Source organism: Vombatus ursinus, unplaced genomic scaffold, assembly GCF_900497805.2.
Source record: "Vombatus ursinus unplaced genomic scaffold, bare-nosed wombat genome assembly UNPS02014768.1, whole genome shotgun sequence".
Taxonomy (NCBI): Eukaryota; Metazoa; Chordata; class Mammalia; order Diprotodontia; family Vombatidae; genus Vombatus; species Vombatus ursinus.
The window spans coordinates 5,372,283-5,386,489 of NW_020954546.1; the positions used below are offsets into that span (position 1 = coordinate 5,372,283).

Genomic DNA, 14,207 nt, shown 5'->3' on the forward strand with positions numbered 1-14,207 from the left:
TTTTTTTTTTTTAAATTCTCTGGCTAATAGGGAAATACTTTAGTTGGAGAAAATGAAGGATGAGTAAAGGCAGTAAATAAGGGATGAAATCTAATTTGTTAGGAAGCCTTTTCTGAAGTCTGCTTGTCATCTCTCTCGCTATAGTCTAAGTGTCTTAGATAAGGCCTGGATTGTTTATATAGAAATCTAAGTGATAGGGGGTAAGCGGAGAGGGGCAAAGTTATGAGGAGGGACAAGATAGAGCAGAAATGGTGTTTGTAGGGAAGGAAGCTTGTTAGGGTTAGGGGCCCTGTTGGTGAAAAGAAACCACTATTTCCTCTTCACTTCTAAGTTATTTATCTGCCCCTCCTCTTCCGCCCCCACCTCAGGGAGAGAAAGCTGAAGCTTGCAACACTCCCCAACCTAGATTAGCTCTGTTCTCATCATTGGCCCCACCTCCTTTTATCTTTCCCCCAGCACCCCAAGTTTCTGCCCTTCAGCCTTTTAATGCCCTTTCCTTTCCATCACTGTCACCTCTTTACCTGAGGGTTATGAAACACATAAGCCCTGAAGTGGGAAAAGAGTAGTTAGTGCTGGAATGTGGAGGGGGGAGGATATGAGGAGGATGGGAAGCTTTTGGCATTGGAATAAAGGGTCCTCAAGGGGACAGTGTACTTACTAACCTTGCCTCCTTCTCCTCTCTTCCAGGTCTCCAAGTTTTGAGGAAGATAACAGCTTTCTGCCCCATATGTCCTACTCTCTTCTCTTCCTTCCCAGTCTCCCATGGTCTGAGGCACTGACTAGTTGAAGGTTCTTAGGAGTCTACCTTCGCAGGTCCATCTGACTCATTCTAATTGTTCATCAATCCCCAGAGGAGAACGAGGGGGAAGAGGAGGTCTCCAAAGGAGGACCAAGGGACCAGAAAAGGAGCCCTCTGGGGCCTCGAGCAGGGGGACAAAACTGGAACCATCAGGGAACATGAGTGAGTTTTGGCACAAACTGGGCTGCTGCGTGGTAGAGAAACCCCAGCCGGTGAGTCTCTCTCCTTCTCCCTCCCTTACCCCACCCCTGTCACACAAGAGGTAACATACCTTATACTATACACATCGTCCAGGTTCTGTCTTCTTTGAGGCACACTTGCTTTTCTGCCAGGTTAGTATCTCATATAGGCAGCTAGTACATGAAGCAAAGCTAAAAAATTAATGGTCCCAGTTTCTCCCACCCTGCCCACCAGTCCTGGGTAGACAGCAGGGGGCAGTGCTAGGCAACCATCCACATTGTTCCCTCATTGACCAGTGACATCAGCTGATTCAGTATCTGCACTATAGACCACAGCCAGGTCTTTTTCTTCCATATTACTGTCTACCCAGGACAGGGCTTCTTCACTTCTTGTCCCATTCCCTAGTACATTTGTCTGCCCCTCTCCCCTGTGGTCTTATCGAGGAAAAAAGTCTTTCCTCTCTAGAGTATCTTGTCTAGTATGTTGTCCCTCTTTCCCAGCTCTGGCTGACAGTCTTTACTCTTAATCACTCCACCCTTTCCCAGCAGAAAAAGAAGAGAAGGCGGATTGACAGGACCATGATTGGAGAACCTATGAATTTTGTTCATCTAACACACATTGGCTCTGGAGAGATGGGGGCTGGAGATGGACTATCCATGGTAAATAAGAGAAAAGAGGAAGGCTTGGCATGGGGACCTCATCAGGAACTGTTCCCTCATACTGAAGACTGAGACTATTGCCCGGGTGGGGGCTATGAAAAGGACTTTTCCAAAGCCTATTTCAAAAACATGGTTTTGAAAGTCAAATAAAATGAGTGTTTAAAAATAGTTATAAAAATATAAAGCATTATACAAATGCAAAATATTATTAGGAATACCTGCTTACATTTCATGCTTATGAAGGACAGAATAAGAGAAGAGAGGCTGAGACTATATAGCTGGAGGCAAGGCAGGGAGATCTGAGAAATGACTTCATGGTTGAGACGTAGGGATAAAATAGCAAGGGAAGCTTGAGATATCTCCTTTCCGGGTACAACAGCTATCTATCTATGTGGGGAGGTGAGACACAGAAGGGTTAATATAATTATCTAAGATGCCTTTTCCTCACAGACAGGTGCTGTACAAGAGCAAATGAGATCCAAGGGAAACCGGGACAGGCCATGGAGCAGCTCCAGGGGCTTATAGCTCTAAAGGAGATGGTGAGTGAAGGAGAAAGAAACCCTTCCCCCAGCACCCACTCCATCCTCTAACTTTTCAGTTCTGATCCTCTGACCCAGCTTGGAAATTAATGGGAGAGGAAAAAATATGTGTGAAGTCCCACAGCCAGAGAAGTCCAACAGCTAGAAGAAGAGTAATTAAAAGAAACAAGCAAGTGACAGCAATGTGGAGACTGAATGAGGCAGAAATTCAGAAAGCAAAATAGTCAGAGACATATGGTTTATTCAGTTCAAACAGTCATTAAGCTCCACTATGTTGGAAATAGCCACAATGACAGTCTTTCCTAAGTAGGTCTTTCCTTTCCTCCTAGGTCCTCAGTCTATTTTAAGCCTGACCATTCCCCTCTTTTCCTACTCAGGTTTTGCCATCTTGGAGTCCCCAGTCCTGTGCTCAGCTAAGAAGAAATGAATGCTGCCCCATCCCGAACCAATGACCCCAGGACCTTCCCCTCTGTCTTCCCTCCCTATCATTGTCTAGAAGGGCTTGGGAGATTGGACTCCCCACTATACCACCCTGGTCAAGCCCCTCCTGGAGATGGGGTCAAGGCAGCAGGACTGACCAAATGACCACTGGCTAGCCAGCTTCTAGCCTTGGATGCCCAACTGACCTGAGATAGGAACCCTCACACCCACCCCTGGGAGGAACCATGGGTGAACTCTAGGTTCCTTAATGATGGTCTGGGCCCTGGGCTGCTCTTTAACTTGGACCCCTACCTTAGGAATCCTCTTCTTGGGGTAGATGGGTTGCATTGCAGAGCTGAGGTCAGCTTTGTTGATCGTTACCTATATCCACAACCTCTCCAACTTTCTTCCTGGACTGAAAGCAGATTTCAGGCGAGGGGCTGGGAAAGACAACCAGCTACTTCTCTCATTTTTCCCCTTTGGACTCTAGCTCCTCAGCTCACAGCATTTCAGCATCTATCTCTGAATACCTAAGGCCTTTGAGCCCTGGTTTCTATAGCATTAGTATCTCCCCACCAATTATCCCCTCCCCCTCCCCCACTTTTTTTTTTTAATTAAAAAGTTAATTTAAGACCACTTCTCTTAATTACTCCCCAACCATGCCAGGAACCATCACAATCCCCACTACATCTATCTCGGGGTTGGGAATTGGGAGAAACCGCCTGTGTACTAGACATTTGTCCTTCTGTCAGATTCTCAGGGTCAGGCTTGACCTCCATTGACCTCCCCTGCTGGCACAGGTGAGGGAGAGAATGGAAAAAGGAAGTGGGACCTGGGACTACAGAAGGAAGTTATATCTCAGGGAGGACCTCCTGATCATCCTGGGAGAGAGATAAAAGGCTACCTTTGAATTTGTAGGTGGAAACCTCAAGATAATGTGGTTGCTTGGGGGCAGGGTTCTGCTCAGAGTATAAACCCTAGTAGATTTGAGGATGTGATTTTCTTCCTCAAGTTCTGACCCATCTTAGAGTCTGCAGCTGGGCTGTGGACAGCCATGGGGTCACTTGTAGCCAGGATTAGCAAGATTCTACACCTTTTCAAGCCATGCAACTTGACTATTTCTGTGTGTGTATCTGATGTTTCTGTGATAGATGTATGTTTGTGTGATGTCATTCTTGCTGATTGGGATAGGTCCCAAAGGGCTAAGTAAGACCTTAGTAGAGTACCCTGACACGGGAAGGGCCAGTGCAGTGGTGAAAATTCCACATATTGTTTCCCTCCTGTGCAAGACCAGACCCCGGTGAGGGTTGGGATGAATTCTGAGAAGCTCCCCACCTGACAAAAGGGGCCAGTGTTATTTGAAAGAGGAAAGTGGTGGGGGTCTTGATACCTCCAATCTTTCTCTGGTATTCTCTGCTTTATTCTCTTTCTGAAGGAGTAGGGAAGTAGATCGAGGAAGACATAAGCCAAACCTAAACCTGACCTTCCACTCAACTGAGGAAAGCAGGCAAGGAGTTCTCTGTCTCTGTAGTCACTCCTGGGGCAGGAAGGAGGCACTAAGAGAGGAACTCTTAGGAGCATGTGACCTGAGACTCCGATTCTTCCATCTTTATAAGTACTTTGCCTCCACCTACACTGACTAGGGGCTCTTGTTTCTTCAAAACTTTGCTCTTCCTACTTTTTTATATCTCTTTAGGTCAATGGTTGATATGGCATAATAATTCCCTGGCTCACTCTTGGTTCATCTTTCTGGTTATTTTGAGGGGTAGCCTGGATTCTACCCTGAAAGCTAAGTAGAAACTAGGATTCTCTGCCTGGGAATTGAATTGACTTGGTTCTGGAAGGGTTGAAGTACTGTCCGATCAGCTGGATCTGTGAACACTGTAGGTTTTCATCTCTAGTCTTGGGCCACACTCCTTTTTTTCTTTCCTTTTGAGATTTCTTACCATTGGCCTTCCCTTTTATGGAACTCACCTGATGTCACTTATGCCTTCCCTATCACTTCTACCAACTTGCAAAAGTGATTAGGGTGAGTTTGAGAGTCTTAATTTATCAAAAAAAAAAAAAGCAAAAACAAAAAACTGCCAGACTTTGTTAAATACGTTTTTTCAAATAAAAAAAAATTGTCCAGCAAAAAGCTTCAGAAGGGTCTTTCTTTGTAGGGGTTTATGGGGATGGGGAGTTGGGAGAGGAGAGGCAATGTTGTATCTGGGTGGGTGGAGTTAGGAGGTTCTTGGCTTACATTGTGCGTATAGGAGGGTGAGGAACAAAGATGAATGCACCCAGATGGCCTTAGGAATTCCTGCCTCAGGAAGGGGCTGGACAAAATGGAGTCAGGGGAAAGACTGGGATAACATCTGAAGACCCTGACTCCTAGGGACTCTCCTTTACTTCCCTTTCCTTGACTTTAGATTGACCTAGATTCAGACATTTAAAAAACTAGCCTTGGAAATAAGGAAAATAAATAACAATATATCAGGCTATAACTTGGGAGCAGGGAAGGAAACCTGTACAGAAATTACTGATTCTTTTCTTGGGAGGGGGTATGTCTCCATCCTCTTCTAGGCCCAACCACCCCTTCAATGAAATAAAAGATCAAAAGAGTCTTTTTTTTTTAAATAAACAGCCTTTATTACTTTACAAAAGATATCCATAGGATGTGGAAAATTAGAAGTGGTAGTGGAAGGGAGAAAGGAGACTAGGGTGCTGACATCCTCTCCTCTTCCTTTGGGGCTGGACATGGCCATCACCTCTGGTTTCTCTTTATCTAGGGCAGAGAAAGGGGGAAATTACAATCACATTTGTATATTATCCCTTCTCCTTGACTTTTCCTCCACCTACTATCCTACTGGTACTGCCCTCCCCAACCACAGTACTACTCCCAACCACCTTACAGGATAATGTCTTGGGCTTTAGTAGTGGGGAAAATACAAGGCTTTGAAACTTTCCACTTCTCCTAGAATACAAAGCAATCTACTCATTTTATATATTAAGCTATACTCTCATTGGACATTTATAGGTATGTAAAGAGACCCATTAAGGGGGAGAAATAGGAACAGGCAGTGACAGATAAATGTACATCCCATTTACCTGACTTCATCCTTATACTGAAAAATCATCCTACCAGTAAAATAAAGGAACTATACTAGTCAGTGTAAAAATTACTCATTACCCAGTCAGTAGGTGCTGTTTGAGTTGCTCTAGCCAACAAATTGATAAATCACTGATCCATCCACATCTAATAATTATCAATGGGTCAGTTCCATTTATTAAGGATTAATCTGTACAATGATTGCTTTGTACAATCTCAGCAGTTTTAGATAACAAAATGATGACCAACAGATTGGTCAAAGAACAATCAAGGGCTATTTGATCAGAAATTATTAGTTACCATCTAAATATGTTGATTTCAATGACTAATTGGCACATAATAATAAATCAAGCATTGATATAAAACTAGTAACAACCATGGATCAGATAATTCATTAGATGATAGATCATTACAGCAGTGGTTATCTTCTTGGAATTCCCAGTGCTTTGCACATAGCAAGTGCTTAATAAATGCCTCATTCATTCATTCATTTATTTATTCACTCATTCATCCTTGATGCTCACCTTTTTCTCCTTGGTCACCAGAGATCGGAGTCCTACCCAAACTTCATCTAGCCCGTCTTGGACTTGTTTCCAGAATGCTGTTTCGTTGATGGTGTTTTCTGGACTTGCCAATGAGGTTAGGAAAGCACGGTGGTTGCAGGCACCAGGGGTAGAGGAACACAAGATGTGGTCTGAGGGGCATTCTTTCCTCTCCTGGTTACAGTGGCATTGGGCATAAGTGCAGGGCTGGCGCTGGGTCTCCAGGGGCCCAGGTCGAAGACGCCAAGTGAAACCCAAAAATATTCCTCTCCGAACTCGGCTCATGGTACCCGTGGAGCAATGACATTCCCACGGGCTCCAAGCTAGCATCACCAGGTGCATATCTAGCGAAGGAATCGAACCTGTGTTGGAAAACTCCAGTTGGGGTGGTCGCTGATGCGGTTGGAATGGTATCTGCTCCAGTTGGGGTGGTCGCTGCTCCAGCTGGGGTGGTCGCTGATGCGGTTGGAATGGTATCTGCTCCAGTTGGGGTGGTCGCTGATGCGGTTGGAATGGTATCTGCTCAAGTTGGGGTGGTCGCTGCTCCGGTTGGGGTGGTCGCTGATGCGGTTGGAATGGTATCTGCTCCAGTTCGGGTGGTCGCTGATGCGGTTCATAGGTCCCGAAACCGAGGAATGGGAAAATTCCTGGTCCCTTTCTCCTGTGCGCAGGGTCCAGACCCATGCTTTCCTGCTCAGAGGCCTTGAGGGCCAACTGCTTCCACGCTGGCCCTTCTGTTCTCGCTGGCGGCTGCTGCTGCGGCTCCTTCTCCTGCAGCAGCTCCTGCGCCAGTTTCTGGATCTGTTGTTGCTGCTCGGGCACCAGAATCTTCTGCTGCTCCTTCGCCTGAGGCAGCTCCTGCTCCCGCCACTGTTGCTGAATTTGTTGCTGCGGCTCCTTCTGCTGCTCCTCCTCCTCCCCCCGTTCCCGCTCCTGCTCCTCCATCTGCAGCTGCTCGGGCTCTTCCTGCTCCTCCTCTTCCTGCATATGAACGTGGTGCTGCTTCCTCGTCTGTTTCCCCACCTGTTTCTGCGGCTGCTCTTTCGCCTTCGGCGGCTCCAGCTCCTGCTGTCGCTCTAGCTCTCGGCCCAGGCTCTGACTTTCCTCTAACCCTCCAGCCTCCTCCTCTTGCCTCTGACCCACTTTCCCCTGTCCTTGCCTTCGCTCAAGCTCCTGCACCTGGTCTTGCGCTTCTTCCCGCCCTTGTTCCTCTCCCTCTCTCTCCTTTTCCTTCTCTGTCTCCTGAATCTCTCCCTGTTTTTGGTTCTGCTCCTGCTCTGTTGTCTGCGCTTGACCCTGATCCTGCCCTGGGTCTCTGGAATGCTTCTTCATCTGGCTAAGTTCCTGGTCCTGCTCTTCGTCCTCCTCCTGTGCTAGGTCCTCGTCATTTTCTCCGTATTCCGTCTGCTGCTCATCCCCCTCGAGCTCCTGGCCCTCCTCCAGGCCCTGTCCTTGCTGGTTCCTCGATACCGAGGACACTGAGGCTGCCAGGTGCTCAGCGGCAGCAGGGGCAGCCAGCTTGTCTTCCTCCTTTTCCTCGGGATTTATTATTTTCCCAACCAAACCAGGTTCATTCCTTTTCATCATCTTGGACCAGAACTTGTTCGGGATCCCTGCCGTGACGGTGACCCCTTCGCGGCCACCAGCCCAATCCGCTCCGGGGTGGCTCTGGACAAGGACCCTGGCTTTCACAGCCCCGGCCCCCAGGGTCAGCCACAGGGCCCAGAGCAGCGCGCCGCCGGTGGGGATCATGGGGAGGACAGGTTTATAGGCAGTTGAGGGGAAAAGATGGGAGGGGAGGGAAGGGGCAGGGGCTCAGCTTCTTTCTCCCTCCCTCCCTTTTCTTCGTTCCGGACTCCCGGGTTCGTTTGAACTGAGGGGAAGTCCGGCAGCTCGTGACGTTTCCTCTTGGGCGTTGCATGGAAACAGAGGGCCCTTGCTATAGAACTCCCACTCCCACCCCCACCCCCACTCCGACCCTTATCATCTCTGTCTCTGCTTCCTTCTCCTCCTGAATACCCCTTCCCCACAAGACATGCTTGCAGGTAGAACCAGTAGGCAAAGAGATTGTGACTATCACTGGGATGGCACTGGGGAGGTTTTCTTCACAAAATCGAATCTTCTCTGGTAACTTAATTTATTAAACTGCAGTTGCACATCTGAATTAGCTGAAGAAGAATCAAGATAGGAAGGCACTGAAAACAGGCAGAAAGGCAGCTCAGACAGCTGGCTATGCCTAATACATAGTCATGGGCACAAACAAGCTGCAGGCATTAAGTCCAAACCTGCCTTTTCAGCCCAGCCCTTAGGCTTAAATGTAAAGGGGAAAGTCACCGGCACGGTTGATAATTAGGATTCCTTGGATCCCAGAAGTTTGAGAGTTGAGAATACCTGGATGAGTTGGAAAGCAAAATTCAAAAAGGGTTGGGGGAGAGAGGGAAAGAGACAGACAGAGACCCAGAGACAGAGTATATATAAATTCAGGAAGTTCAGGTGCAGGAGGGCAGTCTCCTTCCTTGGTTCTAGGGCTCAATTAGCCAATTCAGACATCAGTGCTAGGTCCCTCCAGAGCCATGCATATCCTTGTCCAACCTAGGTTGCAGGGCGAGAGAAAGGACAAAGAGTGGAGCATCATATCTGCACACCTTACTATTACTTGGGTGAAGGAGTGGATCTAGTAAATAGATGTCTGAGTCCCTTCTACTCTTCCTCACTCCTTAGCTTCTCTACATAAAATCTGCCCTCTCAAAACTATGACCAGTCTCCCCACATTGTATGTGCTGGATTTTGGTTTCAAATGGGGCTTTGCTGCTCACTACCTGTGCAATCTTCCCCCCTTCCCCACTTAATATTTTATTTTATTTTTCCAATTACATGTAAAGATAGTTTTCAACATTCACTTTTATAAGATTTTGGTTTCCAAAATTTTCTCCCTTTCTCTCTTCCCACCCTTCTCCCCAAGACAGCAAGCAATCTTATAGAGGTTATACACGCACCATCATATTAAATATATTTCCACATTAGTTAGTTACTACCTGTGTAATCTTGATCAAGCCACCCACATCTCTAAACTTCAGCTCCCTCCTCAACAGAGTAGATGACAGTTGAGGTCCCTCCCATTTTCCAATCTTTGATCCCATGATTTTTGTCCCTCCCCTCTTTCCAAACTCACCTCAGGAGAGCCTTCTCTTCTAACCCTATCCTGCTCTGCCCACTCTTTTTTTGTCTCCCTAGGATTTTGCCCAGCCTATAATCAACATATTTGCATGGGCCAAATACAGGGAATTCCTAAGTCACTTTCTTATGAGTGCTGGGTCTCCCAGTTAAGTTTTAAGTGTAAAGTTCTGAAGGTAAGAACTAGGTCTTTCATTTCTTCTCTCTCCACATGATTCTGCTTGTCTATTTCTCCCCTCTCTCCCACCCTAGGAGTCCCTCCCAGAACTCACTGTCTGACAGCATCAGGGATGTGGATATGTTCCAAGGAGATGAGCTGGGCCAGCTCTCCTAGACTGTCCAGAAAACGAACCTTTCTGCTAAACTTGGAACTCAGGATAGAGGAAAAGTCATGTGTATTTAAGATTAGAGAAACAGGTCTCATACATCTTCATAGAATACAAGGGTAATCAGTAGTTAGTTGGTACAGGGAAGAATGGTTAGAGCCAGAAAGGGTCTGGGCCCTGAATGTGAGGAAGAGAAAAGGGCAGTGGGTCCGAGGAGGATGCCTGTATCCCCTGAGGTAAATACCTGATAAAAGGCCGGAGCATCACCAGAAATGCCTTCACGTACCATGTGGCATGGACAACCAACAGTGCATGAAGGTTTTTTCGGAGTCTGAAGCAAAAAGTGTGGGATCATCACATTCTTCTTCTTAATCTGAGCCCCAAGCCCAGATGAAGGTCTCCTCTGTATCTTCTTCATACCCCCTTTGATCAACATCCATTTGCAATCCTCCATTAGGACTTACCCTTTGAGGTCTAACCCTCATTCTTCTAGCTGCAGTCTGAGGCCCTCACTTTTTTTTTTTTTGGTCTCTCATGCCCTCCTCATTCTAAAAAAATTCCTGAAATGTCTTCTGTCTCCAATCCACCCCAGCTTGGGAACACAGGCCTTCAGCTTACTTTCTCTGGACTCCCCTATCTGTAGTTTCCTATTTCGTCCTCATTCTTGTGTCTCCTTTGTTCCCTCTCGAGTTCTTTCTATTCCACAGAGTTCTTGTACAAGAACTCCAGGTGGCACATAGTCATTGACTAGAGGAGATCAAGAAAGGCTGAGAGAAAAAGGAAACATGAGCCTGGAAGGCAGGGACAGAGCAAAAATAAATGAGAGGAGGGATATTTGGGGAAAGGGAGAGAAGGAAAAAAGGGAACAGAGAAGAAAGGATGGGGGAAAATAAAGAGAGGGAGACCAAGGGAGGAGAAAGGAGGGGGTAGGAACAGCCAATAATCATGATCTTTGCCAGGCTTCTCACCGACGGTCCAGGGTATGGTAACATTGGCGGATCCAACTCAGAGGGGGTACCTGGGCTCGGCTTGTGCCTCCATTCAGGTGCACAAGCAGGTAATTCTCAGCTACTAATAGTTCTAGAGTCCCCACTATGTACCTGAGGGTGGAATTGAGTGGGGAGGGGGAATGAAGAGGAGAAAAGTGTAACACTGATTACTGATTATATTATAGGTCTTTTTGACTTCTTTTCCCCTCCCTCCTTCAGTCCCCTCTCCCCACAATTTTTCAGGTTTCCCTCCTCACCTAAACAGGTGCTCCATGATATAATTGTAGTTAGGGATGCTGTTTCTGGGTAGGTAACAGGAAGCAAAAAGGATAATAGCATTGAGGCCATCACCATGGTAACCTGGGGAGGACAGGATTAGGGGAAGGAAGGAAAAGAGAATTAGTGAAATCTGAGAGAAGTAGCTTGAGAGCAGACCAGGAGGGAAAGGGACAGGGAGTTAGGAAGTTAGAATGGTGATGGGGACTGATAGTCCCCAGCTCCTATATTTATCCTCCTGTCATCTCTTACCTCCATGAGACAGGACCTTCTTATAGGGTTCAATGACTGTCATATCCACTCGAAGCTCCCGATGTCCTATTCGGAACACCTTCCACCGATGACCATCCTCCCCAGCCACATCCCACACACAACCCTGGCCCAGTCTTTCAGCTGCTTCACTTGCCCCTAGGCCCTCTGTTTGGGGAAGCTCATCTAAAGAGACAGGAACAGGTTAGATGAATTTACACTCATTACTCTTGGGTGTAACAGAAGCAAAATGACCATGAGCACTAGGTTACATTCCCATTCATCTCCCTATCACCTCACTTCAACCTTTATTCTCCAATTCTCAGAGAATACAGCCAGAGTTTACCCACAGTGGGGACAACTGGTGGTCTTCTTCCATTTGGGGACTTATGCCCCAAATGAAAGTCCTTTCCAGCAACCAGTTATTTAATTTTTATGTGCCCACTAATTACTTTTATGGCCCTTTTGATATAAAGAGCTTGCAAATACAAATACACGTAAAATATGTATCTATGTATATGTGTGTGTATAACATATAAATTTATAAATGCATTATATTTAAGTACATAAAAAATGCACACAGATACACACATTCCTGGTTATGACTCTGTTAGCCTCACCTACTGCCTTATTAGCTTCTTTCCCATGCTGACCTCCCAGTTTTATTCCCATTTTCAAAATCAAAACATTTAGTTAGAAGACACCTTAAAGGCTATCTAGTTTGGTCACCTCAGTTTGCTCTGAGGCCTGAACAGAGGGCCTCAAATTGAGGTCTTCTGACTCTAAATCCAGTATGATTTTTATTGAACTTTTTTTTTTAACTGAATTTTTATCTCACTGGCAAGGAGTCTGTATCAGACCAGCCCCTTACCAGCTACTCTTTTAGTTCACAGAATGTAAAAGAGGGAATGAAGCCTAGGGGCCATCTAGTCCAACTTCTGCCAAAAAAAAAAAAAAAAAGACCCCTTTAGAATATTCCCGACCAGTGGCTATTCAGCCTCTGTTTGAAGACCACCATTGGGGGAACTGACTACTTTGTGAACAGCCCACTGCACTTGGACAATTCATATCTTAGATCAATCCTATTAACTTCGAGTGATTATTTCTCAGCTCTACCAGCTATACCCCTTACAGACTTGCTAACTACACCTTTACCCCCACTGGCCCCTTGCCCTCTTAATATCGTCTCCCACTTTATTAGCCCTGTTATTCTAGCCTGATCCATTCATGCCCTCAGCCCTCAGTTATTCTAGCTCAGTTCCTACCTTCCCATTCAAAGTCAGGCTCGCTGTCCAGCTGTTCCGAGTCTGAGGGTGTCTCCAAATCATCCACATCTAGGTCAGAGCTACCATGTGGGGAAGAAGGTGTGGAGTGGGTGGGAGAGGCTTCTTTATCTCCTGTGTCCTCCCCTAAGCTCAGCTGGAGCTCTGGGGCTGAAAGGCGCTTCCGCATGTGACGCCTGCCACATAGTGCTAAAGTGTTTAAGGGACCTAGGGCAACAGGGAGAAGAGAACTGAAGAGAGGAAAAAGGTAAATTAAACAGCTTGGGAACAGCAAGGGGGGAGGGAGGAGGGTGGACCTGATGAGAGGAACACAAGAGAAGGGGAACTGGGCAAGTATTGAGGATGGCAAAGGGAGGCACCCCCTCCCCACAGTAAAAACCCAGGCTTGGTACCCAGCTCTGCCCTTACTCACCCATCTGGGTACCTTCTCTACTGTCCTCTGGATCTTCAGAGGAATGGATCTCCTCAGGGAGCAGTCTGGGATATGGGAAATTAATTAGTTGAAGAGAACAGGAAGAAATTGGGCATAGCGTGCTAAATCCTGCTCTTCCCACGGTCACTTTGCCACTCCTGTCTCCCCACTGATGCTCTCAGGGCTTCCTGATCCTCTCTTCCTATACATCCCGACTCCACTTTCTTTTTCCCCATCCTCTCACCGGGGGAACTCTTCATCTTGCCACTCTTCCTTTAATTCCACTTCCCCAAATCTCAGTGATGGTCCCGGCTCTTCTGCTTCCACATTCTCTCCGGCCCTGAGACCATTGCCAAGGTACAAAGGAATTGAGAAGCAGTTAGCTGGGCAGCATTACTCTTGGGAGTAACAGGAAGCAGCAGAAGGCACAAACGGCAGGCCTGTAACAGAATCTAGCCAGACGTCTTTTCCCACCCTCCAGGTGAACCGACTTATCCCTACTCTGGTTCTGGGGACAGACTCAGGAAGGTGCATGACTTGACTACCTTTCACCTCTCTAACTCAGTTTCCCCACCTACAAAGTTGAGAGGTAGTCCACATTGCAACTGGCGTGAATCCAGAACAGATCACCCAGCTGTTCCCTTACAGCTGAGGAAGACGACAACCAGTCAGGCCTGCCTTTCCCCAACCTTTTGTGGGGTGGGGCCAGGGAAATCAAGGTATGGGTCAACATCAGCTAGGAACAAGAAAACAGTCATGAAGGTTGTGGTCCCAGTTTCCTTGTTTTGGAGAGTGTGGATTAGAACCGAAAGCATGGATAGATTCACCACGTTCTCCCATTTTGCCCAAGGAGTTCTTCTGGGGTTCTTTCAACCCACCTGTCTCTATAGTTTCTATTTAAAACTATCCCTGTTCTTTGCCAAAAGTAATGACTTTGTCCCATCTCCTCTACAAAACCAGCCTGAGCTTCAGCTTGAGTCAAATTAATGGGACTTAAAGAGATGCTCCCTCAAGACCAATGACACCAGGTTTTCAAGAGGCATCCAGGAGAGAGGGGAAGGCCCAGCACTTACCCAGGATCTCTTGGTTCCTGTAAAGTTCCCATCTTCACAAGTCTCACTGCTCTCTAAACATCTAAGATGAGGGGTGGAGGAAGCTCCCTGTCCCCTCTTCCCTCTTGTGCTGCTGTCTCAGTGACTGCTCTTATGGCCTCCAAAGGAGGAGGGAGAGAGAGGGAAGTAAACTCATCTTCAAACAGGTTTTGCCAC

At 46.9% G+C, this 14,207-nt stretch overlaps 3 protein-coding genes across 4 annotated transcripts in view; 1 reads left to right on the top strand and 2 right to left on the bottom strand.

Annotated features, from left to right (window-relative positions):
• The window catches only part of LOC114043087 (CDC42 small effector protein 1), a 9,196-nt gene extending 4,517 nt beyond the window's left edge, over positions 1–4,679 (top strand). The window contains exons 2-5 of the mRNA XM_027862008.1: positions 688–1,011; positions 1,528–1,638; positions 2,089–2,177; positions 2,555–4,679. Coding sequence (XP_027717809.1) covers positions 958–1,011; positions 1,528–1,638; positions 2,089–2,163 — 240 coding nt within the window. The 5' untranslated portion in view covers positions 688–957 and the 3' untranslated portion in view covers positions 2,164–2,177; positions 2,555–4,679. The remainder of the gene's footprint in view (positions 1–687; positions 1,012–1,527; positions 1,639–2,088; positions 2,178–2,554) is intronic.
• A 549-nt stretch (positions 4,680–5,228) lies between these two features.
• Positions 5,229–8,275, bottom strand: LOC114042979 (transcription factor SPT20 homolog). The gene is made up of 2 exons (XM_027861775.1): positions 6,213–8,275; positions 5,229–5,364 (listed from the first exon to the last, which is right to left on the bottom strand). The coding sequence occupies exons 1-2, from the start codon at positions 7,980–7,982 to the stop codon at positions 5,344–5,346; spliced, it is 1,791 nt and encodes a 596-aa protein (XP_027717576.1). The 5' UTR covers positions 7,983–8,275; the 3' UTR covers positions 5,229–5,343.
• Positions 8,276–8,350: 75 nt separating this feature from the next.
• Positions 8,351–14,200, bottom strand: LOC114042982 (bcl-2/adenovirus E1B 19 kDa-interacting protein 2-like protein). Of its 2 annotated transcripts, XM_027861777.1 has the most exons (10): positions 14,013–14,195; positions 13,184–13,279; positions 12,940–13,004; positions 12,510–12,734; positions 11,248–11,430; positions 10,977–11,079; positions 10,699–10,830; positions 9,975–10,061; positions 9,677–9,775; positions 8,351–8,822 (listed from the first exon to the last, which is right to left on the bottom strand). In XM_027861777.1, the coding sequence occupies exons 1-10, from the start codon at positions 14,042–14,044 to the stop codon at positions 8,786–8,788; spliced, it is 1,059 nt and encodes a 352-aa protein (XP_027717578.1). In that variant the 5' UTR covers positions 14,045–14,195; the 3' UTR covers positions 8,351–8,785. The 2 variants fall into 2 exon arrangements, with proteins under 2 accessions (XP_027717578.1, XP_027717579.1); XM_027861778.1 differs by lacking the exon at positions 9,975–10,061 and having other exon boundaries at positions 14,013–14,200.
• Positions 14,201–14,207: the final 7 nt, after the last annotated feature.

Coding starts and splice junctions, on each gene's coding strand:
- LOC114042979 (XM_027861775.1), bottom strand. CDS start 7,982: ATGATCCCCACCGGCGGCGCGCTGCTCTGGGCCCTGTGGCTGACCCTG. Junction 5,365..6,212: donor TGGTGACCAAGGAGAAAAAG/GTGAGCATCAAG, acceptor TCTCTGCCCTAG/ATAAAGAGAAACCAGAGGTG.
- LOC114042982 (XM_027861777.1), bottom strand. CDS start 14,044: ATGGGAACTTTACAGGAACCAAGAGATCCTGG. Junction 13,005..13,183: donor CAAGATGAAGAGTTCCCCCG/GTGAGAGGATGG, acceptor CCCATATCCCAG/ACTGCTCCCTGAGGAGATCC. Junction 8,823..9,676: donor ATCCCTGATGCTGTCAGACA/GTGAGTTCTGGG, acceptor CCTGCAACCTAG/GTTGGACAAGGATATGCATG.